Source organism: Genypterus blacodes, unplaced genomic scaffold, assembly GCF_046128005.1.
Source record: "Genypterus blacodes isolate CSIRO-AG114 ecotype Tasmania unplaced genomic scaffold, CSIRO-AGI_Gbla_v1 ptg000072l_1, whole genome shotgun sequence".
NCBI classification, from domain to species: Eukaryota; Metazoa; Chordata; class Actinopteri; order Ophidiiformes; family Ophidiidae; genus Genypterus; species Genypterus blacodes.
In genome coordinates this window covers 988,193-1,012,225 of record NW_027466882.1, presented here as the reverse complement: position 1 = coordinate 1,012,225, position 24,033 = coordinate 988,193, and the positions used below count along the sequence as shown (strand labels likewise).

The following is a 24,033-nucleotide window of genomic DNA, read 5'->3' as shown; positions in this document are numbered from 1 at the left end:
CAGGACAGTAGGTCAGAACGGAGACAGACCTCCTGTGCGCTTTGATTTAGTGGAGCCATTGACGGGTAAGTATTTACTTGCTTTTATATAGGCTAGTTTCCTACTGTGATTTTATGGTGCTATTAAATAATAGCACTAGTAATAAAATGTTGACAGTTGTAATATCTTTCAAGGCGAGGCTATTGGCAATTGGCCATTGCCCTAAACAGTTGTATTTTGTGATATGAAATGCATGAATGGGAACAAAAAAAGGCAGATTTGAAAGGTTTTTATTATCTAATGCAGTGCTTTTCTGTAATCATTTTATGCACAATATAAGTAATCATTGTTTAAAGTAGCGTGTACAGTAGGAAGGTACTGATAAAAGTGATTCAGGTACACATTTTATTGTTCCAAAGTGACCATTGCAGCACCCATAATGTAAAGATGGTCTTGGAACAAACAGAATCCTCAAACACATTATCATTGGATTTAAACCACACACACTTGGCTCATTAAAGCATTTTTATGGTGCTTCCATGACAGCTTATTATCCTCATTAACTGGATTCATTAGGAGCTTATGCAAAGTTGACTGCAGCTTCTTCCAGACTGGTAATGACAGCAGGGTTAATTGCGTTCTCCTGGCCTGGTCATCGTTTCCTCTGAGGGATAAGCATCAAATTAGCAGTTGATTCAGAAACCCTAGAGAGAACTGGGAGATGTGTTTATCAAAGGTTGTAGACTACATGTCAGGCATTTTTTTTCAATGATTTTTGCTTAAGAATGTTGGTTTGTGAAACTGCAGGGGTTTATTGTCATGTTATCATAAGTGGCTGTGCTATTCACTGTTGCTTCCCCCCCCTTTTATCTAATTCACATGTGTATCACATATCATTGTTCTTATTATTCTTTTTATTTTCTTCCCCTCGGTGTATCAAAACAATCTCAATCAAAATGATTCAAACCGCATGCTCATTGCCATGTCAAATGCTTTCTTCCATTAAAATATTCATCCAAAACGATGTTGGTTAAACAGGCCTATAATTGTCAATAACTATCTGCTGTAAGTCTGAAGCCACACAGCTGAAAACATTCTTTAATAAGTTTGTCGGCACAGAATCAAGACAGCAGGTAGAAGAGTTTGAATGTTGCACAATTTCCTCTGAAGGTTTGTAGTTAATCCGGTTAAAGACATTTGATCTTGGTTGGTGCTACACGGATTAAAGAATCGGCTTTTTGAATAATATGGAGATGCTGATTGTCTCATTTTCTCTCTCGTCATTACTGGTTAGATTATATCTGAAATTATTATTATTATGATTATTATTATCTGAAATGAATATACAAGACATTAAATGTCGACAAAAATTATTCTTAATTTTAGTATTTAATCTAAACGTGTCCATATCAGCACAATAATTCCATGCAGGACAACATTTTGTTTATACTGCTAATCAACATTAATAATGATGATGCACCGAGCTCCCAGATGAGGTGAGAAGCTCATTAGCTGCTCCCACAGCCCCCCTCTCATTTGTTTACAGGTGGAAAGATGCCATTAAAGTGCAATCCAAGAGGTACATTGATTACCTGATTAAACCATTTTGCATGATGCAGGAGTGGTATGACTGTCTAATATTCAATTTCTAATTTTGCAGCAGACGGAACCAGGCTTTTCATACTTAAGGGAGGAGTCGTTTATCTGCTGGGTAAGTCTTTCTGCTCAGTCACAAATGACTGTAATTGCTTTTGTGCAAGAACGTGCCAACCATGCGTAAATCAAATGTAATAACGTGTCAAACAAGCACTGACATGTTTTGTTTTATCCTTCCCTCAGTGTTGTCTGACATGATTATAACCAGCAGAGGGAACCAAACTGAGGCGCTGATTGAGGTAATGTACTTATGTTAACCCTGAAGTCTGCATGTATGGAGTTTTAATAAGAATGATATGATGATATTAGTATTCTTTGTATACTTCCTATGTTTATATTGTGTTTATATTGCTTTTTTCCTTTTTTTACCACTGGTGCCTCTTTTTGCTTGCTGCCGTAACACCGGAGATTTCCCCGTGTAGGACTGATAAATAAATAATCTTACCCACTAAATAAAAGCTGAGATTTATAGTCGGTGCAATAAAAATACTTAAAAAATACATCACTGGTGAGGACTTGAGTCATATATTTCTTGACTTTGGGCATTAATCACATTTTACGAGTTAAGTTAATGTGTTAACAAGTTAAAATTAGTTAAGGTTCTTATAGTAGTAGTAGTTCCTTATACGCTTCCCAAACCTATGATTAAGAATTGAAAATGTATACAAATAGACTCTTTCATATGTAAGAATACAATGTCACTGTGTTGATTCAGCTACACCAGAGTGTTTATGGTTGAAGTGATATTACAAAATCAAAGCTTTTATTCTGAAGGCAAGGTGCCATAAACGTTTTTAACAATGTATCTTGTTTACCTTGTTTATTTCTACTCTATGACTATTTCTATATTACTTTGGTTTGATAGCTTCATCTAAATTCATTCGTAACTTCATGTGCAGATCAACCTCCCCAACTCTACAAGATTCCAAGATGCAACAGATTCCACACACAAAACAATTCCCCAGCCCACAGATCCCAGCAGCCTTTATGATATGATAACAAGAACAATTCATCCTGATGTCACTTCTACCATAAAGTATGGAGACAATCAAGACAATGAGCTCCAATCCTCAATCCCCATACTGTTTGCAGGGGAAGACACACAGGAACTCATCAAAACATCCACAACATCCACTGTAGAGGCAGAGAGAGATGAGAGTCCCCCGACATTTGTGCAGACGTATGGCTCATACACTGTGGAAAGTACTGCAAGAGTAACCACTGGAGCCTTCTCAGTGTCTTCATCTTCTTCCCATACTCCCACTGATCCATCAAGTCTCCTCTTCCCTTCAGAGGAAACTGCTGACGATCCCCCAGACGAAGAGTCGGTGACAGTCCCCTCCAGATTAAACAATACCAAGCTTAACAGTAATGACAGTGTCGTCCCCATGATAGTACCCCAGAGGAACACATCATCATCATCACTCTCTCCAACCACTGAAGATTATAACAACACTGAAGACACTTTTTGGATCTTTGGACACAGTGAAAGAGCAACAACCACTGTTCAAGGTCCCACGCTCTCTGAGGAATCCCCCAGCAGCACCAATCCTCAGATCACCCCTGCTAGAGGTAATGACAGTGCGGCCTTTCACATGAACTACCAATCATAAATCATAACTGAACAACTGAAACCGTAACGAAGAGCACAATCACTTGATCTAAAGTCATGATCTTCCAAAATGCAGCATGAAGGACTGACACTGACTTGAGTTTAACTGTGCTTTGTAATTTGATTAAGGTCCAACTTCACCAACGCGTCCAAGTTCATCAACACCAACATCCACTTTGTCTCCAAATGTAAGTATCTAAATACCTTGTTGCCAATCTAAGCTCATTGTTTGACCTTTGAACAAGCCTCATGACATATGTTGCTCACGTTCACAGGAGAATTTGTGCGCCACGTTCAGCTGCATTGGTGTGATGTGCTACGAACACATGAAAGCCACTGAACGCTGTGGAGAGGACATGAAGTACTGTGAGGTAGAACTATGACATTCTGTGTCTTTCTCTACCATCTTTCTTTCTACCATTAGACATTGATGTTTGGCTGAAAACTGGCATGGAAGTGATCATATTTAAATCATTTGAATAGCAGCTGTGAATACTTATGCAGGCCATTAGGTGCCTTCAGAAGCTAATGGCCAAAGTGTCACAATGGGATGAGCTAAGCGGGAGAATGAACTACACATTTATCTCTCCCTCCTCACTCTGACCCTATCTACACTCATGCTATAGGCTTTACATTAGACATTATAATGTGATTTCAATTGAACTGAAACTAACCATGTGAGGCAGGTGCCTGAGTGCTTTCTAATTGTTGAGATGTAAGCTTCGCCGTTAATACACTTCCATTTTCTAACGATCCTCACAGCTCAGAGGAACCTCTCATCAGATCACCTGGAATAACTATGTGACTGTGTGGAGAGCCGGGTGCACCAGAGCGTGTGTGCTCAACACTCTGTGCTGGCTGCCATTCAGTGCGGTCAGCTGCCCGCAGGAGTGCTGTGAAGCCCACAGCTCCTCATGTCTCAGGCTGGATGGCTCCATCAACATAGCGGGCGGATCAGCTCGTAGCCTCAGCAACTCCCTGCTACTGCTGCTGCTGCTGTGTGTTACCTTTGGACTTCTTTATCTCCTTTAATACACTCACTGAAAAGGTGATGGTGTGTGTTTGTGTGTGGGTTCATAGGAGGGTCTACAAATCATAAATTAAAAAGGTTTATTAACTAGTATTGCTAAAACTTAGTGTGATGCAATGTTGGAATATTTATTACTTTGAAGGCTTTATTAAAGATGTGAATTTATAGTGTTTTCTTAGGGGTTTGGGTTAGTTAATGTGTAAACATGTGTTAGATGTTAGAATAAAGTGGAGTAGATGACAAAATGAATGTTTGTGTCCTGGGTGACCTGATAGGGAAATGTTGCAATTGTTGTTATTTCTATAAATGTAATATGGCAAAATGTTGCTCTTGTGGTATGTAAACGCCAGTAGGTGGTGCTCCTGTAGCCAAGACTGTTTGTTTCTGCAGCCTTTTGTCTGAAGCGACGCTAAAAAGAGAGGACGCATGTCAAATATATAAATTGGATAAATTGTTCCGTTCCATATATTAAGGAAATCAAACAGCTCTCTCCCTCTCTCCATCCCTCGCTCCCATTCTCTCCCCTATCAGATGTTTTTATCTCGGTAAGGAATGCAGACACAGAAAGATGAAACGAGTGGTCAATGGGAGACTCATGTCTTCCACAAAATCCCCGAACAGCTTTTTTTTGTTAGAGTTAAATTAGTCTTAGTGACACTCTGTGAACCATAAAGCGGAAAGTGATGCCAGTACTACAAATGGGACCTGAGCAAATTCAGAGGAAAATTCCAGACGTTACTGTTAGTTTGTTGACAATGGAGTTTTGTTGCTTGAACGTTTGCTTCTCTTGAATTTTATATGTAACTCATCCTTTGACAAATAAGCACAAGGCTCTGCTTCTGCCCAACAAGGCCTTTATAAAGGCCCAGTTTCACATGCATGGCTGCTTTGTACATTCTGATGCCAGTGTGCAGCCCTCATCTAGATAAGACCTTCATACATGCATGACCTTTTCACAATGGCTTCCAGGTTTGATGAAGCAATAGGATTTACAGACAGGGACAGATGGTGGAAAAAAAGAAATCCCAAGATGATCAATCATGATTCCTCTGTGTGTTTCACATCTTTTCTCTTGATTTATAAATTGATAAACATTCTAACTCATTCCTTAATGTTTGTTACTGGCCTTTTTAAATCCTTGAAAGTGACCTTACTATGGCATTTTCTGTTTTGCCAGTTGGGGAAGCTATTCGTAACTCAGACACACCCTCCCCCCCTGTGCACTGGGACTCCAGGTATTGTCCGATTGCAGCTGCAGCATTCTGTAGTTCCTTTGTTAACACACAGAGCTCTAAAGCATCATCATATTTTTCTGGATCTATCTATCAAACATACTCTCTGTCTGCTGCAAAATCATCATCATCTCGAATAAACATTAGCGCTTGTTGCATATTTCTGGCCCTATTAGTTATTGTAGATCAGTTTAATGAATGTGTCCCCTTTCCAAGACATAAACTGTTGAAGCCGACTGTTTGGATGAGGGACACACATGAGGGGGTTGATAGGCGAGAGCTTGGGCCAAGGATGGATGGCTGATCTGGCTGCAGGGCCCACAAAATCCGAGGCATGATGTGGCTGCATGGCAAGACGGCCATCAAGAATATTTCCTTAATTGATCTGAAACATCTTTGGCTGTCCATGCTATTTTGAAAACTTAATATAGAAAGGATGAGGTCAGCGAAGGGTTTTGAAGGCAAAGGTATTGAAACAGAGGTGATGAAACACAAGAACTTGTCCCGCCTGCCTACAACCCACCTCTTTCTTGGCTTTTACACATTACATGGTGATATAAGTCACTGGATCTCAATCAGTAGACAGACATATTTTAATAAATCTTCAAAGATAGACAGGGAAGAACAGTCTTTGTCATAAGAAAATGAGAACGCTTTCACTACAGAGCTGAGTTTGAACTTCCTTGACGCAAACACTCAGGAACACTTAAAGGAGTTGTTACGTGTGACACTGTCGCTTCAACACAACAGTGACATAAATGCTGTACAAAAACATCAGGGATTAAAAACAGAGAGAGTGGAGTGAATAGTTGGGGGAAACTTGATACTTAGACAGATGATCATGGTAAAGTTGCAGTGTTAGCTAATGGCTTTAATGTCATTTCTGGCCAAGAGTGAGGCGTCCAACAGGTGAATAAAGCGATCTTTACATTAGCCACTTGTCCTTCTCCTTGTAAAAGTTCTCAGCCCATTGACGCGTGAGCTCTAAGTAGTGGTCTGGCTTGTTGGGTTGGTAGTCTAGGTACAGGCGCGTCACAGTTTTCTTGGGTACGGCCTTCTCCACCTGCGTGCCTTCATGCCACTGGTTGAAGGAGGTGATGGTGACTATATCCGGTCTGACAGACAGAGCTGCCTGCAGGGATGTGTCGTAGTAACGTCCATTGACCCTGTTCCTGGTGTTGTGGTTGTTCCAGGGCCGAACAGCCGTGTCTACATACCCAGGGCCCACGCTGGGGATGAAGAGTAGGTTATTTGTGTCACAGAAGGACTTAATGGCTTTCCAGTTCTGGTGGGAGGAGCCAAAGGAGAAGCCGTTGGAGGCGAAGTAAGTGTACATGCCGTCGAAGCCGCTGGAGAGGATGTCGTGTTTGTGGCGCTCCTCCACGATGAGAGCGACGAAGATTCCGTCGTAAGGTGTGCCTCTGATGTTGTGGGAGCCTTTAGGTGTCAGGAGCTCCGCCCAAGACTCGGGCGGAGTCAGGTAGGAGTCATAGATATAAAACAGAGGCAAGACTCGCCCTGTGCTGGACTTGAATCTGTAGAAGGCGTCATGCTTTCCATAGCTGTGTGAAGAATAAACAAAGAATTCTGCAATTAATACAGGAAATGCACATGAAGTCAGTTCTTGGATATCAATCAGCAAAAGCAAGGTGAGCAAATGAGGCCTAATCTCTGTCTCACTGTCTGACTTTCACTTTCTGCACCATCTGCTACCAAGAACCTTCAAAGTTTGAGTCTCGCCGACCCGCTTGTCACGGTAACAAACAATACTAAAGTGATGATGAAACACTGCACGTAGTACCTTTAACACAACTTTGAGTGTAAGATTTAACTTACAAAGAGCTCATTTGAAAAGAAAACAGATCAAAGTGTTATTTAATATTTCATGCAGTATCAATCACTGTTTAAATGTATCTATTTTTTATTCATTATCAAACATCTACTTATTTTTGACACATTTGTTTGCTAAATGTTACTGGGAATGACAATGATAATAAACACATCATTTTTCAAAGTTTATATATAAACAGATTTGTCTGTTTTTATAAATGAAGATGTGAAGCGTCTCTGAGATATTTTCATTCTTGTTCAAAGTCTCATTATCTTTATTACACTGTCCATAAATACCATATGACGAATGATGAATTTCTCCACATTTCTCTCCCAAAGATAACATGTTTGAAACATTATCTGGGTCATAGGAAAACCGTTTAATCTCCAAAATAGAGCAGAAATACATCAGTTCCATCTGGCATAAATTCAATGAAAAGCTTCAATTACAGCAAGATCACACAGTTACCGACATCTAACAGCCTGTTCCTCTTCTTTCCTTATCAGGCCTTAAGATGCTTCATGTTTCACCTCTTCTGTCGACGTGTAGCATCAGTGGGAAGCAGAACTCGACTTGTAGTTTCCTCGTCTAGAAGGTAAAACGACTTACTTGTCAATAATATATTTGATGTTGTCGTGGAGGCTCTGGTCTGTCCTTCCGTTGTATGGCTGTATGTGGAAGGCCACCTGGACAAAATACAGGCAAACACCAGACTTAAGGAAGTGACTTTTGCAGCTTTGAGTTAAAAAAAAGCACCACATGGCTCTTTAAAAAACAGAAAATAAGGTGTGCAGTGATTTTCAAACGAGCCTTTGCTCATTATTCCAGCAGAGTGCTACCTGTACTGATGAGCAGCCAGTGGTACTCTGGCAACATTTTAATTAGTAGCCCCTAGAGTCCCTTATTAATTATTTGAAAGGACTGTTTATGAACCACAATGTTAAAGTTGAAGTGTCTTGATGCTCCATCCAAATGATAAGTGAGATGATGCACTTGTTCTTACACTAATAACTTGTTTTTGTGTGGATAAATCAAAGCCAAACTCCCAGACATCCAGACTGTAGAACATTCATTTAGAGCACAAATTAAGCAAGACTGTTTAATAACGTCAAAGGAAACTGATGGCCTGTTACATCACTGAGGCTACTGGTTTACACCAATCATTATAAATATTAAGACAACAAACAATTCACAAGTCACAACAGCTTGCTCCATCCTGATATTATAGAATAGAAATGGAAACTATGAAGGATCAGCTCAGATAAAGGGGACCTAAACGTTTAGCAGTGCAATTTGAATCCTTTATTACTGTTTTAAATAGACTCAAATTCCTCTCTCATAATGATGATATTCCCTAACAATGCCATAAACCTTCATCATCTTTGTTCTAAACCCTCCAACAGCCACCTCACCTTGTGTCTGACTCCTGTGGTAAAGGAGAGAACAAATACGGCTGAATCCAGAGCGGAGGATGTATCTTTGAAAGTAATATATAGAACATATTCAGCAAAAGGTCACGTCTCCGCTCAACACTGGCTCAGCGGAAACACACACGGTATAGAAAAAGGTTAAGTGTGCGTTAAAAGCATATGGAGACCAGACAGGAGCACGGTGCCACAGCCTGGAGACAAACTCTGTGACATTCTAACCTTTCATCATGTCAAATGTTACACCTATACTGTATGTATTCACAACCTTTAGAAGAAATATTCGGATGGCTTCAAGTTTAAAAGTTGTGATGTTTTTGAAAATGAAGTCCTGAGTGTGACTGTGAAAAGCAAAGAGAACAAGGTGACATCTATTTTTATTGGCAGTTGCCTAGCAACTAATGTTCTCACCATTTAAAAATACTTGAATAAGATGCACACTGTGATTTCATATATGCATTTGTTTTTTGTTGGAATTATTTTAAATGTTGTTTACTTTGCAATGGCAGCCGTACAATAAAAACATATTGATATTTTTAACATTAAAAATGGTACAAGTTTAGACTGCAGGATGCTGAGGATTCATATAAAATGGAGTTAAGATAGAAGGAGAGGAGGAAGAGGAGGAGGAGTGAAGTCGATGCTCCCTTTCCCCACAGGTATGTCTCATATCATCGTCTCATCTCCAGATTCAGATGTTAAAGGATGCAGTCTCACCCGTGGGTGTCTCAGAAATCCTTTTCCATTATTTTCCCAGAAATAACTGGTAACAGTATCAGTAACAGAACATCTCTAAAAGGATATTCGATTTGTGTGAATCAGACTTGATGTTGCACTTCATCACTGAGCGCCTTTGGGATCCTGCTTCTATTATTGTGTCACACTGTTAATCTTTTCACAGGTTTTAGTTTACAGACGCTCTATTGCTGAGTTATCCAGTGGGAATATACATTTGATATGCAGAGAGGCTTTATTTATTGCCGCTAGCCTGAAATATAAATGTGAACATGAGCCAAACGGCAGGTATGTAGGTTTTCACATCACAGGAGTGAGCTGAGAGCTGAGTGATGGATGCTTCCTGTCATCCATGAAAGACTCATCACGGCTGTTTGCATCAGTCACAAAGTAGAAACTGACAGCCTCAAACACTGACGCATTGACACAGCTTTCCAGCCACAAACACAGAATGCCGAACGCCCACTCCATCTTTCAAAAGAGGCTGCAAGGTCTCCATATACAGTTTCCATGGTAACACGGCACTGTTTGGCTCCCGTGCTCGGGCTTGTCAGTTGTCTCGTCTGGTTGAAAATGACGAAAGGTCAGTGAGGTTAGGAGCTGTTCAATCTGTTCCTGTTTGGTTGAATAAAGTGCGATGATGCAGATGAAAAGTGTTTTCTTTGCTCAGTGTCTCGACTTTCTGTGAGCCTGACAAACCTTCGTATTTATATCTCAATCCTCAGGTGCATAGTCGCTGTCACAATGAAACAAGGCTGTTGATACTTTGCATCAGTGTTTGGTTTCTTCAGCTGAAACCTGTGTGAGCTTACAATTAGTTAAGTTATGTAGACTAGGGTATAAAGTCAGACATATAGATGCAAAATGGTGTTTTAGTGTAAAGGGGCAACTAGAAATAACTTCTTTTATATACCAATATAATATATATAACAATCTAAATCTTCACTATTGTAAGAGTCACACTGTGATTTTCCATCATCTTGTCTTGGTGGAATTGAGAAAAGTTTGCCATTTTCCTCACATACGACAGTTTCAATCATTTCAGTACATTTCGGTCTGTGTTGGCCTTGAAATAAATTTAAGACTAGACTGATTAAGATGCTTGTGGTCATCGATTTCTGCAGTATAGAACCAGAAGCATCACTTGTTGATGTTAGCTTGCTATGTGTCGGTTTCAATACCATAATGTATACCGTTGGAAAACAAGACAAACTTGTTATGAGATACTCGTAGGAAAAATGCAGTTTCCTAAAGTGTTGTTTTCTCTTGCCTTGCACAGAGTTCCTGCCCAGTATCCAACACATCAAACACCAGAATTTAATCTGAGCAAATCTGGGTCAGCTTGTGTTTAAATCTCACTGACCGGGTACTGGAGGGGAATTATGGAACAGGTTGTGCTGAAAGATCTGACACCAAATGTCTGATAGGAAAGTAATTCTGAGGAATGACTCATCTTTACACCCTAACTCCGGCTTATAAATCACATAATGATCTGCAGTGAGTCGTGTCTGTCATTTTCACTTCCCAGGTGTGTTGATTGGGCTCAAAGCACAAGTGGATCCATAGCTGCTGAGGTATGGATGTTGCAGCAGGACCTCACACACACTCTCATGTCGACGGAAAGATTCTTCCTCTTATGTGGCTGTGAGAGAGGCACTAGATCAAATAACATACAACTCCTCGGCAACCTTATATGACCTTGGCTAAGAAAACAATACTCCCTGAGCACTCCCACAGACTTCAGCATCTATTTTGTGTGCTTTACATAACACAGCAAGAGAGAGAGAGAGAGAGAGAGAGAGAGAGAGAGAGAGAGAGAGATGCAGTTCTTTAAACTCCATCTAAGTAGGATGAAAGAGGACTGAAGTCCCACTTTGCTGGATCTACGCCTGAGATCCGTTTGTTCTATGATTGCCTGTCTGAGGCAACTTCAGTCTGTCATGGTGTTTGTATCAAAACCTCTTGAGTGCCACTGCAGCTCTTTGTGAGTTGCAGTCATGCACTGAAAAGGAAAAATCCACCATGAAACAGTTTGAGTTGTTGAAAAACAATTGCCTCACCTAGAAAAGCATCTGAACTTCTTTCAGATATCCCGGAAATATGTCATGAATCAATCCGTCACAAGTCATGAGGAAGTAACAAAAGCAGAATGTGGACGTGCCGATATCTCCACTGTTCGCATCCGCAATAGACCAGAATGCAATGCAGCTTTAAGATATGCTACATTTTGATGACTAAGGGTAAGGTTTTTCACAATTCCATTCCATTTAGATTTTATATGACCTCAAATAAATGATTATTATAATTTGTTCCTTATGGCGTTATGTTTTTGGATGAACACCTTTTCAAAGTAAAAGCATACACTTAAACTCTAGCCATCCTCTTATCCTTGTTATTTTATTTTATTTTATTTCCACTTTTGGTATAATTTGTTGTATACAAGCTTAGTCAATTTGCTGTACCATAATTATTATTTATCATTTTAATGTATAATGTATTATTTGGGCAGAATGTTGGAAACTGACAGGATGTTCTGTTCACATGCCCGCTACAGTCTTGCATGCTTGCTGTCATGTTATATTTGACTAAATCATAACCAATAATAAAACAATACTGAAACGACAAAAAAATTGCTCAGAGTTTTGCATCCTGCACTACACAAAACTGTCACTCACAACAATTCAGTCAGTACATTAGGAAAAAGGGAAAAAACATGTGGGTTGTCTCACCAGTTACCTTGATGCTGTGCCTATGGGCTGCATCCATAACGGCAGGGACGAGGTCCTCTGTAGGCTCTCCGTGGTCGTCTGCTACCCCAGGTGGATACCAGGACAACACCAGAACCCCTACAACAACAGGAGATGGGTGGAGGTCTGTCATGATTACAACCAGATAAGAAGTTTGACGGCTGTGGTGATGATGATGATGATGATGATGATGTTTAGATATTTTCATAGAAACTGTAAAAAAGGAATTAAGCATAGATGAATTCAATCCTCTGAGGTCTCTGACTTCTTCACTCACTCTTAGATTCAACCCGCTTCAATCCTGTTGTTATACTGAGCTTATTCTGCCACTCAGCATCAAACACAATATATCAAATTTGGACTTACTATCTTGTGCATTTTAGTCACATTTTTTGCAATAATTGTTACACAAGCATGACAAACTCACAAAAAAGTTACATTTATGTGTCTCGAATGACTTCCAAGTCAATTTTGCAAATCAAGCATTTCCTCATAAAGTTGGAGCCATTTGTTGCAGCCATGTTGTGAATCAATTTACCACAATCCATCTGGTTCCAATTGACTAAATAAGGAACTGTTTGACTTCTCTTGACTGAAATTGTGATTGTTTCAAATGTTAGAATGACAAAAGCTACAATCAAACTCAAACTAAGACTCAGTGATGGTCAGTCAGCCCCATCACCTACACTGATAAGACTCATTACCTGCTGCAGCTGCCTCTATCTGGCCCATGTGTGACTCCAGCACCTTTGGGTCCCTGGAGCTGTATGGTCCTAGCTCGGGATAAAAACTTGAGGCAATATCCTCTGGAGGTGTGTGTCTTCCTTGAGCATGACTGGCTGCTATCTTAGGGTCCCAATGTGGCACTAACATGTGATCCCAGTGAATATATTTACCATCCATGGTTGGAGAGCCGTACCACAGGTAGTAGAAGATGTGTACATCGTAGAATATACTGTACTCTCGGTCCGATTTGGTGAAAACCACCTTAGTGTCGCCGGTGTCCATTTGGAACTGACCCGGCGACGCCACCACCATGTCTTTCGCGTCCAGCCGCCTCCGGTCAGATCTCTCCCCGAAGAAGTCCATTCCTGGCGCTAGGTCCGAGAAACCATCGCTGGGTTTCAGAGTCCTGAGACCCATCATGGTCCCGAAGATGAAGAGCGTGAAGAGGAAGAGCGCGGCCAAAGCTTTCCTGCGTAGTCGAGTCATCGTCGCTGTCCGTGGTGCTGCGCCGGGGCTGCTGCTGCTGCTCGGCTCGCAACCACAGGCTCAAACCCCGGCAGGGAAACAACGCAAGCACGCCTGTTAATGCCGAATCCTGCTGCTCCGACTCACGAACGCGCTCTTCATCTTCTGGCGTCGAGAAAATGGATCAGGCAGAATGAAAACGAGCTCAGTCACGGCAGCGGCTGACGCATCATCGAGCCTCTAAAACGCAGAAGAGCGACATTAATCTAATTCCACTTCCATTAACAGCAAGCAGCTGAAGACGTTCTGCTCTGTAATGCTCCAGCAAAGCTCCTCCCGCTCGGCTTCTCACAGCCATGGAGATCTCGACCAATTTAATTCCAATCTCCCCTCATGTTGCTCCTCTTCTAGACAAAAGTGGGAAAAAAAACAACCAATCGATTATCGTTTTATTACAGAGCAATGGAATCTAGTCTGTCTGCAGTCGAAGGTTCAGACACACTGTGATAAACCGAGTGTGATTACCTTTGTGTTTCATCCTAACGCCTGTTTGACGGCTCCGTCTGTGCCTCGTTCCAAGCTGTCCCTGTCTTTGCTATATGGGATCACATCCCGGAAACAGATCCCGATTTCTGTTTTGACGGTCTGATCCCTGAAACGGAACTAGACAATGAATTGTTTGTTTCTGGTGACGAGAGCCGGAAGGATGTGTGGGATTAACCCCGAGCACACAAACTGTATGAGGGGCGATTAGTGCCACAGAGAGGCAAGAGGGGGAGCATGAGCGCCGTCAAGAGGAATCCACTACTTTACTTTACAAACAGACAGACAGACAGACAGACAGATGCCTTGACACTGCGAATACATTATCACACTTTTATGGGAAGTTACTGAAGAACCAAATCATTTCACATATTATATTTATTTGAAATGAATTTATAGCTAAATACAACACATTCAAGTACAGCACAAACATAGGTGTGCATGATAAGAGGTATGGAGACATGAAACATGATGCCAATGAAATTCCATCGGTCTCACATTTTGTGTTTGTATCTACAGTCTTAGGCTTCGTCTGAGAAACATAATCTTCATCATCTCAGCCCAGCTCCACGGCACTCTGATGCCTCTCCCTCTGAACTGACACTGAACTGTCCACAACCTACACATGGACAAGAGGGTTTAAATCAGTAAAAACAAGTCATTAATTCCAGCACAGTGAGAAGAGCCTTACATTTACATTTCCGGATGTTAGAAAACTGGATCAGATCAATAGAAACTAAACATTATTGTTGTTTAGAGGCATGCACAACACCGTGACATGATTCTATATGTGTGGCTGTTACATGGATTTACACTAAGGTGCCTCAGGGTGGAGCCAGGCCACTTCATAGCTGTGAGGGTTTATGAGCACAGTGATACACAGCAGTAACAGTCTAAGTTCCAAGAGTCCCCGAAAGCAAATTCTGCTTCACTTTACTGTCTGAATGCTGTGATTGATCAATCAGATCATCACAGAGAGCTGCATAATAAATAGTTTTATTTGATACATGGACTATTCATTCCATTCATACCCTGATGGCACCGAATTTAACTAGCAACCTTCCAATCCCTAGATGGCTGCCAGGTATGGACTGCTAAAAGCTATAAGTGATGTAAATTTAGAATTATGTGGAGTTTCACAATCTATGAATGTTATGTGGAGGATTTTACCAGAATCTCATATTCTCTTTACTCTCTAATCTTAACTTCAATCTAAATCATTAATAAATTGTTATGTTATGACTGCTGTGTTTAAATTATTTGTTAGAATGCTGTAAGGAGCTTGCTATGATATCGTTGGTGATTGCAAGAGTGTAAGATGAATTTCCATCCAGTAAAGGTGGAACAATGAGCCTCTGTTACCACAAACGCACCAGCATTCATCATCTTTGACAACTGTTAGATCTTAGATCCTAGAATACAGGGCAAGAAAGCAACAAATAGTGTAGTTGGAGCCAATAATGGGAACACTAAAAGCACCGTTATACCTTCATGTATATCATCTACCATGTCCTCCCTAAATCCTTTAGGTTTTAGGAAGGTTACTGGATTATTGTGCTTAACTACTGAGCATATTCACTTTAAAGTAATACACAGAGTACATAATTGGTTTGCAATATTGTATTTGTCCTATAACCACGTTTGCATTAACGTTTACAAAGATGTGTTTCAATTTACGGATTGGCTGCAATTTACTGGGTTTAACCTCTGTACATTGATTTCACTTATCGGAAATAAACATTTGTAATTTGTTCACTTGTGGTGTCTTCACTTATTGAGCTTCTGTCAGATTGATGTGTGATTCATCTGCGGCTAAATTCATGACTACTTGACGGAGAAGCGTGTGTGTGTGTGTGTGTGTGTGTGTGTGTGTGTGTGTGTGTGTGTGTGTGTGTGTGTGGGATGGGGGTATAGCAGAGGTGGGAGGGTCAAGGGGCTTCTTTATATTGTGAAAGGGAGCAGGGAGCAGGGAAGCACTTTCTTCCTGCCAGAGGATTAGACACACCTCACACACACACACACACACACACACACACACACACACAAACAAACACACACAGATCTGGACATGGCGTGGAGTTGTTTCTGTGGAAAGCTCCCACCATGGTAGAAAGTAAGAGGAGCGCTTGTTTCGATCGGCCCTGAAAGGAGGAAAGGGACAAAGAGGCACAGAACACAGGAGACAGACTAATCTTCTGTCAGCTTTGTCTTTCCAGATCTCTAATGACTTGTTGTCTGGATGCTTTTGTTTGAGTGGATGTGGAGTGGAGGTGTAAAGGGAAGCTCCACGCAGTTTAAGATCCAGAGTGCCAGCAGGAAGCAGCAGAATGGGCTCTGTTTCCAATGAGACCCTCACAGGTACAACACACAACTCTACTACACTGCAGTGATTTCAATCATCTCACACTTGATCTTGTGTGGACTGATGTAAATTGTGTTTTGAAGTTGTGTTCTAACAGAGTGAACATGCATGAGTGTGTTTGTTTGGGAGGTTTGGGATGAGGTTGACGTAGAATGCATGCATGCTTATTAATACATTTACAGTCCATCATTCCATTATTAAAATAACATTAAAACTTACTTAACTTGTACTTTCATTTACACAAATCATTGTGACAATAAACAAAAAGATTATTCTCAGAACTGATGAGAAGACTATTAAAATAAATGAATAAAAAACAACAACGGTAAATAACAATACTACTTATTTTGATAAATAATACAACCTTCCTTCTTTCTCTCTCTCTCTCTCTCTCTCAACCTTCCTTCTTTCTTTCTCTCTCTCTCTCTCTCTCTCTCTCTCTCTCTCTCTCTCTCTCCAAAATAATAATAATCTCCAAAATATCTTACAATTGTGTGCGAAATGTCATGTAAAATGCTTCAATAAAAACAAATAGCAAAAATAAATAAATAATAATAATAAAAAAAATTATGCCAATATCAAAATAACAAAAACAATGATAATAATATATGATGGGCGTATATAATCTTAATATACCTATAGTGCATATTTTCCAGAGCAAGATCATCTAAAAAAAATCTAAAATCTTAAAAGTATAATTACTTGTTCACGTAGTTGTAATGATAATGTGTCCCTGTTTACAGTGGTGGTCTTCTTTTGTGGCCATTACATAACTCACACTTGTCGCGATCCTGTTTTTGATGACACATTTTGATCACCCTCCTCCTCTTCCTCCTCCTCTCCTGTGTGTGTGTGTGTGTGTGTGTGTGTGCGTGTGTGTGTGTGTATGTGTGTGTGCATCTGAAGGAGTCAACGAACAGAGTGAGGAAGAGGAAGCGGCTCCGTCCACCGGCAGCGGTGTCTGCAAGTGGTTCAACGTGCGGATGGGCTTCGGCTTTGTGTCCATGAGCAGCAGGGACGGAGCTCCGCTGCAGCAGCCGCTCGATGTGTTCGTGCACCAGGTAAAGTCAAGTTAACGCAGCGATTGAAAGTAAATACATCTGTAAGTGAAGACAAAGAGACATCAGTTTATGGAATTTTTTAAATTATGACAAATGAGGAAGTTTGATGAACAATTATAATCATGAAAACATAATAAATATTAAATGTTTTCTAGTGAGGCATGCATGTTGTTTACATTGTTTAAGATATAAGCTGGTTGTTAGTAGTTGTTGTTAATAGTTACTAATGATAACAATCTAGGTTTTGACTCGTCCTTTAGTGTTACATGTTATCATCAACATGTATCAAATGTAAAATGTACCTATCTACACACCTGGTGATACACACCCACCATAGTTCAGGTCTGATACAGCGAGCCAATCAGAAGAGCTGGTCCTTTGCTGGATAGGCAGTTTCAAAAAAGGCCTGCAGTTTAAGAATAGACCCTTAAATTAAAATAAGAACACGATAAGAAACAGGTCCCTTACTTTTGAAAATGTACTTACTGCCCTCTCTCTTCTTTTTCATGATAAATAGATAGAAATAGTAATACAATTCAGAAGAACAGAGCAGTGAACCTCTTTTCGAAAAAGGGCATGTAGAGGTTGTTAGGCGGTAAAGAGTTGGACTTCTTTCCCATAATGATCAGCTTGACCTCAGTACCATCCACCCACCTAACCAGCAGTCTGGGTCATGGCTGGCAGCATGCGAGAGCCACAGGCCAACCACTTTACAAGCCTTCCATGATCAACAATGTGGCCACAGAGTTGGAGGAAATGTAGGATGTAAACTTGCTGAGCGATACAACCACAGCCCTGAAAGGCTCTGTTTCACTCTAGTCTACACACTTTCCTGCTCTGCATAGAACATACAGCCATCTCAGGGAGGCTTTTACATTTTCTGTTGTAAACACAGCAAACTTTCCTTTTCTGAAAATCCCACAGGAAATTAGATGTTTTGTGATTTAAGTGTCTTGAGACAGAAGAGTGGGATAGTTAGTAATGCTGTTCTTTAAGTATCTGAACATCAACAACAACAGTGACTAATGTAAGACACAGTCACTGCCTATTGGACAGCAGAGGCAATACGTGATGTCTGACAGGATTGTAAAATCAGCCCAAATAATACAACAAAAAAGGTTTTTGATTTTCTCATACAGTTAAAAGGATATAGGTCAACTTACTTGGTAGAACTGGATGTGCGTCTTTATGTATAGATATATACAGATCTGTGTATAGATGTCTACATATCTGTTTCCTAAGATTTCAAAATGTATATGTTGTTATAATGCCACCATCAGGTCGATTGATGTTTAATTACATCCGTTTCATTTTCCTCATAAGTGGTGAGTGCACATGTCCAATCATGAGATATTGGACATTGTGAGGAATGAGACTTGGCTGCTCAGAGCTCCTCTCCATCATTTTTCCAACGTCCTCCAGTGCAGCGGCTGGTTTGAAACCTGACCAGATGGACTCATTTCAGGTTGCATGTTAGCGGGGGGTGGTGCTGCGGAGGAAGGTGTGTGTGTGTGTGTGTGTGGGCTGGGGCCCTTTGCACCTTTTTTTGCACCTTTTTTGCATACCAAGACCCTTTTTGCATCCCAAAGGTGCAGTGTGCATATAGAGTGCACAGAAGAGTGTGTGTGTGTAAACAAACTGATTGTTGTCAGACAAGGCTCAGTAGATATTTGTTTGGAATGGGACATTGTTAGTGTTTGCTATATAGAACTTTTCATAGAACATAGAAGCTCCTCCTTGAACCTCCTCTGCTCTCACTGTTCCTCCACACTCACAGAGCAAACTGCACATGGAGGGCTTCCGCAGTCTCAGAGAGGGCGAGGCTGTGGACTTCACCTTCAAGAAATCGTCGAAAGGCCTGGAATCTCTCTGGGTTACTGGACCCAATGGAGCGTTATGCCTCGGGAGTGAGAGGAGACCCAAAGACGCCCAAAGAAGTCTCTTCAGGGGTGACAGGTGAATACACACTACAGTAACAACACAACTCTACAACTTCCTTTTTGTCGTTGTTATTTTTGTTCCTGTCTTTCTCCCTTTTTCTCTGTCATATATAACCTTACTAGCTTCTACTTCTACTTTTACAACTCACTACCATTATTTACTCACTGTATCATCTCCAATATACATATATCATCCACATGTCCATCCAATTGTCTATATTTATTCCATTTTGCTACCTTTAAATCATGACAGTATTCGTCTGAGGGAATGAGGCATAGATAGCTTTTTTTTTTGGGAGCAGAGGGGCTGAAACGGATCAATAGCTTGTTTGATCTCTCTCAGTCGTAGGAGTTTCAGTTCTCCAACCCCCAACATTGCATTTGGCTTTGGCAGTTTGAAGTTTAGCTGCAATAATCCAAACATCATTCCTAAAACAGTTGTACTCTTCGTTTCTGAAGGTGGTTTCAGCTTCTAGATCATTACAACAAACTATTAATTTGATAGCATCTTATTAATCATGTGTAGCTATACAATTAATCCCACAACCTTCTGTCATTCATCACTGGCAACTAGATTTGATTGCATTCAGATGTTCCCTTTTATTTGCAGCTCGTTCCCAAACATGGAAGTTGTATTCAAGGTAACACAGGAGATTAATTTGTAGATTTTAGGCCATTAACATTGGACAAGGTTATTTAATTTTATTGATAGCATCTTTTTCTATTTAACCCCATTAATCATGGTTGGCAATAATAAAAATAATACCAACTTCCTGTCCTTAAATACCCTCTAGATTTGATTGCATTCACATGTGGGCTCTTTTTTCTTGCTGAAACGTATTCAGAAGAGGAAAGGATCCTATCCGTTTAATCGGTAGCAGATGTAGGTGCCTGAGAGGGGTCAGGGGTCACCACTGTGGAGCAACAATGGGGTGTGGTGTATAAATGAGGTGGAGGGGAGGATGGGAGGAGGGGCAGTGACCAAACTGGGGGGGGGGTCAGGGTTCAGAGGTCAATATTGAAACAAAGGAGCTCCCTCTCTGACCCTCGTCGCCACGCTGATCAATACCGAGACCCAAGGGGCCTGGGAGGTCACGATATGAGCAGGGAGGAAGGAAGTGGTGGTTAGCAGGGAGACGATCCAGGGGACAATCTGTGTTTTATCAGCGTGAAATTAACAAACTTCTTGAGAGGATGGAAATGGGTTTAAAAGTGTAGTATAAAACATCCAATATCACACAGTTTATGTCCCATAATATACAAATCAAAGAATAATTTTCCTCAAAAAATGTATAATTGTCATTTCAAGCTTGCTATCTTGTGTTAAAAACAAGATAAACGAGAGGAGCACTCATTAGTATGCATATAGATTACATACCTCCACCAAGGCCCAGCACTCTTCTAATTTAGGCTCACTATGGATTACTTTGGTAGTCAATAAATGTACTGATTGTTTTGATTATTAATCAAGTAATGAATATTATTATTTGTATGTTTATACTCTGAATATGTGTCCATCCTTATTGTTATTTGCATCCTCATAATTCACCCAGTTTGATTTGAATGAGTTAAAATGATCTTTTAGGATAAACATAATGGAGGCCTTGGTGTTGTGAGCTAAAAATAATATGTGTATTTTTATAAAAACATTTTTTGTATTTTCTTTAATGCTTCTTAATCGAGGTTGTGCTGAGCTGAAATTTTCTCTTTGCAGTGTCAACACACTCTTGCTTCATTTATGCATTATTATGAAGCTTATTCCACCACCAATGCTCAGCACTCCTTTGATTTAACTTATTTTGCCAAAATAATTCCAAGCTTTTACTATTATTACTTTGATATCTGATGTTATTGCATGTTTGTAGCCTTATACACAAATTCTATTTATATGTGATCCCTGTCTATTTTTTTGAAATTTTTGTAATCACATAGTTTGAGTGATCACTTTATTCCTCACTACATTATAAGCTTGTAAGATCAGGAAAGCTCTATAGAAGATAATAATAAAATCACCATATCATTAAAATACATATTTGTGTTGACAGCAAGATGCTGTTTTCAGTTTAGTGTGATGTGCTTGTTTACAGTCTGACTCCATTTGCTTACTTGACTGACAGATGGAGGCTTAAGGGAGCACCAATTTAAAACCAGCTTGTCAATATCTACAGATCAATAGTTTTTGCTGCTTGTTTAAGTGGCTGGTTTCTCCTTGTATCACTTTATTTATTTTTTCACCTCATCAATTCATAGACATGATCTCCTTTAGTAACCATAATCTCTAAATTCACACTGACGACCTTAATGCTCAATTATGTTTAAAATCAAATACACCTGACCTTTTTTGTCTTGAAATTTACCACTGGTGCTTTAAAGTGACCTGTATCTGACACCAGTATGATCACATGCATGCACACATTCATGCAAATATGCATTCATATCCACATAGACGATTTCTAATATGAAAAGATTAGATTTGTTTTGCTCACACTGCTAAGAATAACACCTGATCTTTGCCACATATACACATGTTGGCAAAGGAAAGAGAATCTGATCAGGACTACTTCAGATTGTATTGTTAACATTTATTGATCTTGGAAAATTGATAGGAATTATTAGCTACAATTAAACAGGTATTTACAAAATCTATAGATTTATCACAGAGACTAAATTATAATCCAATTAGAGCCTTGAATACATAGCATGCCAGTTTAACAATCCCTGCAGAGACAGCTTCTCCCAGTTGACCTCCACTGTGACCCTTAATGTGGGGACATGTTGAGAGTTAGTGAGGCCTGTAGAGTGTGAAATCAAATTTAACAGTGTGCTGCCCCCTAGTGGCAGAATTAAGCCACGCCATGAGGGATTTTATTCAATGTTCTAACTAACTGGACCACATGGACTATGTAGACTATAAAGTTATATGTTGCTCAAATAGATTTGATCAAAAAGATGAAGGGTCTAGGCTTCAAATAAATACTGTATACAAATATTAATTAATTAAAGATTTAAGTTTATTGAAGATCATGATATATTTACTATATATATATTACTTCTAATACAGCAACAACAAAAATCAAAATAGTGCCATATTTTTGAAATGTAACATTTTACTTTCACTTCATCCTCAATGTGAAATCATCAATGCATTATTTATAAATAGTTGATTAAGAATACATCTTTATTTATTCATAGAACCACTCTGAGGCCTTCTTCTTCTTCTCCTCCTGTGGTTTCAGATGCTATAACTGTGGAGGTTCTGGCCACCATGCCAAAGAATGCCAGCTGCCCCCTCTGCCCAGAAGATGCCATTTTTGTCAGGGTTTGTCCCACATGCTCGCCAACTGTCCGCTAAAAGTGCAGCAGCAGCAGCAGCAGATTCAGTCCTTAGCAGGATCTCAGGGTACATTAACCTCTCACAGGGACGAGCAAAGCCACATCTCTCTCTCTGAAAGCTCATTGTGAATTATCTTCCTAAAATTGTATTTATTGAGTGGCAAAAAAGAGAGTTTAATATGACGCTGTCAGGATCAATCGGTACGTTTACATGCATGTTAAAACTTCAATTACACTCGAAAGACGGTATTGATTTTTTTCAAGTGTCATGTAAACACTTGAATTAGACTGAAATTGGCAAACATCGATGCAATCTTCCTCCAAGTAACAGACCTAGACTTGGATTTAAAATGGATTACCTCAGGCATGTAAGCAAGGACTCTCCCTTCTGCTTCCCTTCATTAAGCAAAACACATGTACACCATATGGGTGGAATCCTATTCGTTCTGTCGAAATATACGTCTTATTCACAATTTGATTTCACAGAATAGTATAGTGTGCATCTAAATGTACTGAGAGATATGGAACAAAGAAAACGTTTCCCCTGTATTGTGTTATTTATTGTTCTGCCTTAGTGAAGTGTCTCAGCATTGGAAACTTAGGGACACATGTGGTAGCTCCCTGGTTCGACTGATTGGGTATAAGAAGTGTGCCTGGGTTAACTGAGCCTGTGTGTTAATGAAATACAAATATTCTGGATGGTTTACTGCTCGGCAAATGTATTTCAATCGAGCCGCAATTGGCTTTTCAAAAAAAAAAGTCAGCCAGTGTTTGAGAAGTTTGGAGGTATTATTATAATCCACATGATAGCAGCAGTGCTAGAATTAGAAGCATTTAATATCACCACTTCTCATATTTTTACTCATATGCTACCTTCAAATGGCACTAATCTGATGACATATCGGCCGCTGATTTCACGTTGGTTATATTAAAATAAAATAAAATAAAATAAAACCTTTTGAAAAGCCAAATATTTCACAAACAATTAGCTCCTTGTATTCAACCTTGCACTTGAAATGTAAAACAGAGGCATTCAGTGATTCAATGACTAATTATTATTACCTTTAAATCAAAATGAATTCATCAAATTACGTCTGCATGAACAAAACTTCAAGTTTGTTGCAGCACTTTAGTCCACTCATGAGCACACAGGCTGTGACTCTGATAAACACTGACTCACTGCCATGCAGAGTTTAAGTTCACATGTCAGCCTTCAGAAACAGAAGAATTCCGTCCCTTGCTTTTGGTTTCCGGGTTTGAATGCCATCTGGTTGACAGCCTGGTGAATCTTTTTGAAGTGACTGGTGGAATCAATTTTGGGACCATAAATGAAACTGTGATGTGTTGAAATGTT

The 24,033-nt window shown here is 39.9% G+C and overlaps 3 protein-coding genes and 1 long non-coding RNA gene across 4 annotated transcripts; 3 read left to right on the top strand and 1 right to left on the bottom strand.

The window, feature by feature from the left end:
- Window positions 1–1,519: 1,519 nt before the first annotated feature.
- Window positions 1,520–3,248, top strand: LOC143005729 (uncharacterized). The gene is made up of 4 exons (XM_076157087.1): window positions 1,520–1,558; window positions 1,640–1,690; window positions 1,819–1,874; window positions 2,535–3,248. The coding sequence occupies exons 1-4, from the start codon at window positions 1,534–1,536 to the stop codon at window positions 3,246–3,248; spliced, it is 846 nt and encodes a 281-aa protein (XP_076013202.1). The 5' UTR covers window positions 1,520–1,533.
- Window positions 3,249–3,365: 117 nt separating this feature from the next.
- Window positions 3,366–4,375, top strand: LOC143005703 (uncharacterized). Its single transcript, XR_012964083.1, has 3 exons — window positions 3,366–3,435; window positions 3,523–3,618; window positions 4,010–4,375. It is a non-coding gene; the product is annotated as an uncharacterized LOC143005703 (long non-coding RNA).
- Window positions 4,376–6,434: 2,059 nt separating this feature from the next.
- On the bottom strand, window positions 6,435–13,461 carry maneal (mannosidase endo-alpha like). The gene is made up of 4 exons (XM_076157239.1): window positions 12,954–13,461; window positions 12,239–12,348; window positions 7,950–8,026; window positions 6,435–7,071 (listed from the first exon to the last, which is right to left on the bottom strand). The coding sequence occupies exons 1-4, from the start codon at window positions 13,459–13,461 to the stop codon at window positions 6,435–6,437; spliced, it is 1,332 nt and encodes a 443-aa protein (XP_076013354.1).
- A 2,849-nt stretch (window positions 13,462–16,310) lies between these two features.
- Window positions 16,311–22,808, top strand: LOC143005728 (protein lin-28 homolog A-like). Its single transcript, XM_076157086.1, has 4 exons — window positions 16,311–16,341; window positions 17,252–17,406; window positions 19,184–19,362; window positions 22,583–22,808. Exons 1-4 carry the CDS (start codon window positions 16,311–16,313, stop codon window positions 22,806–22,808), a joined length of 591 nt encoding a protein of 196 aa, XP_076013201.1.
- The last annotated feature ends 1,225 nt before the right edge of the window (window positions 22,809–24,033 follow it).

Bases quoted from the DNA above. Each gene is read 5' to 3' on its own strand.
- LOC143005729 (XM_076157087.1), top strand. From the start codon at position 1,534: ATGCCATTAAAGTGCAATCCAAGAG. The intron at 1,691-1,818 runs GTAAGTCTTTCT...TCCTTCCCTCAG, and splicing joins AGGAGTCGTTTATCTGCTGG to TGTTGTCTGACATGATTATA. The intron at 1,875-2,534 runs GTAATGTACTTA...CTTCATGTGCAG, and splicing joins AAACTGAGGCGCTGATTGAG to ATCAACCTCCCCAACTCTAC.
- maneal (XM_076157239.1), bottom strand. From the start codon at position 13,461: ATGACTCGACTACGCAGGAAAGCTTTGGCCGCGCTCTTCCTCTTCACG. The intron at 12,349-12,953 runs GTAATGAGTCTT...CTGTTGTTGTAG, and splicing joins GATAGAGGCAGCTGCAGCAG to GGGTTCTGGTGTTGTCCTGG. The intron at 7,072-7,949 runs GTAAGTCGTTTT...TTCTTCACACAG, and splicing joins ATCAAATATATTATTGACAA to CTATGGAAAGCATGACGCCT.
- LOC143005728 (XM_076157086.1), top strand. From the start codon at position 16,311: ATGGGCTCTGTTTCCAATGAGACCCTCACAG. The intron at 16,342-17,251 runs GTACAACACACA...GTGCATCTGAAG, and splicing joins TTCCAATGAGACCCTCACAG to GAGTCAACGAACAGAGTGAG. The intron at 19,363-22,582 runs GTGAATACACAC...CTGTGGTTTCAG, and splicing joins AGTCTCTTCAGGGGTGACAG to ATGCTATAACTGTGGAGGTT.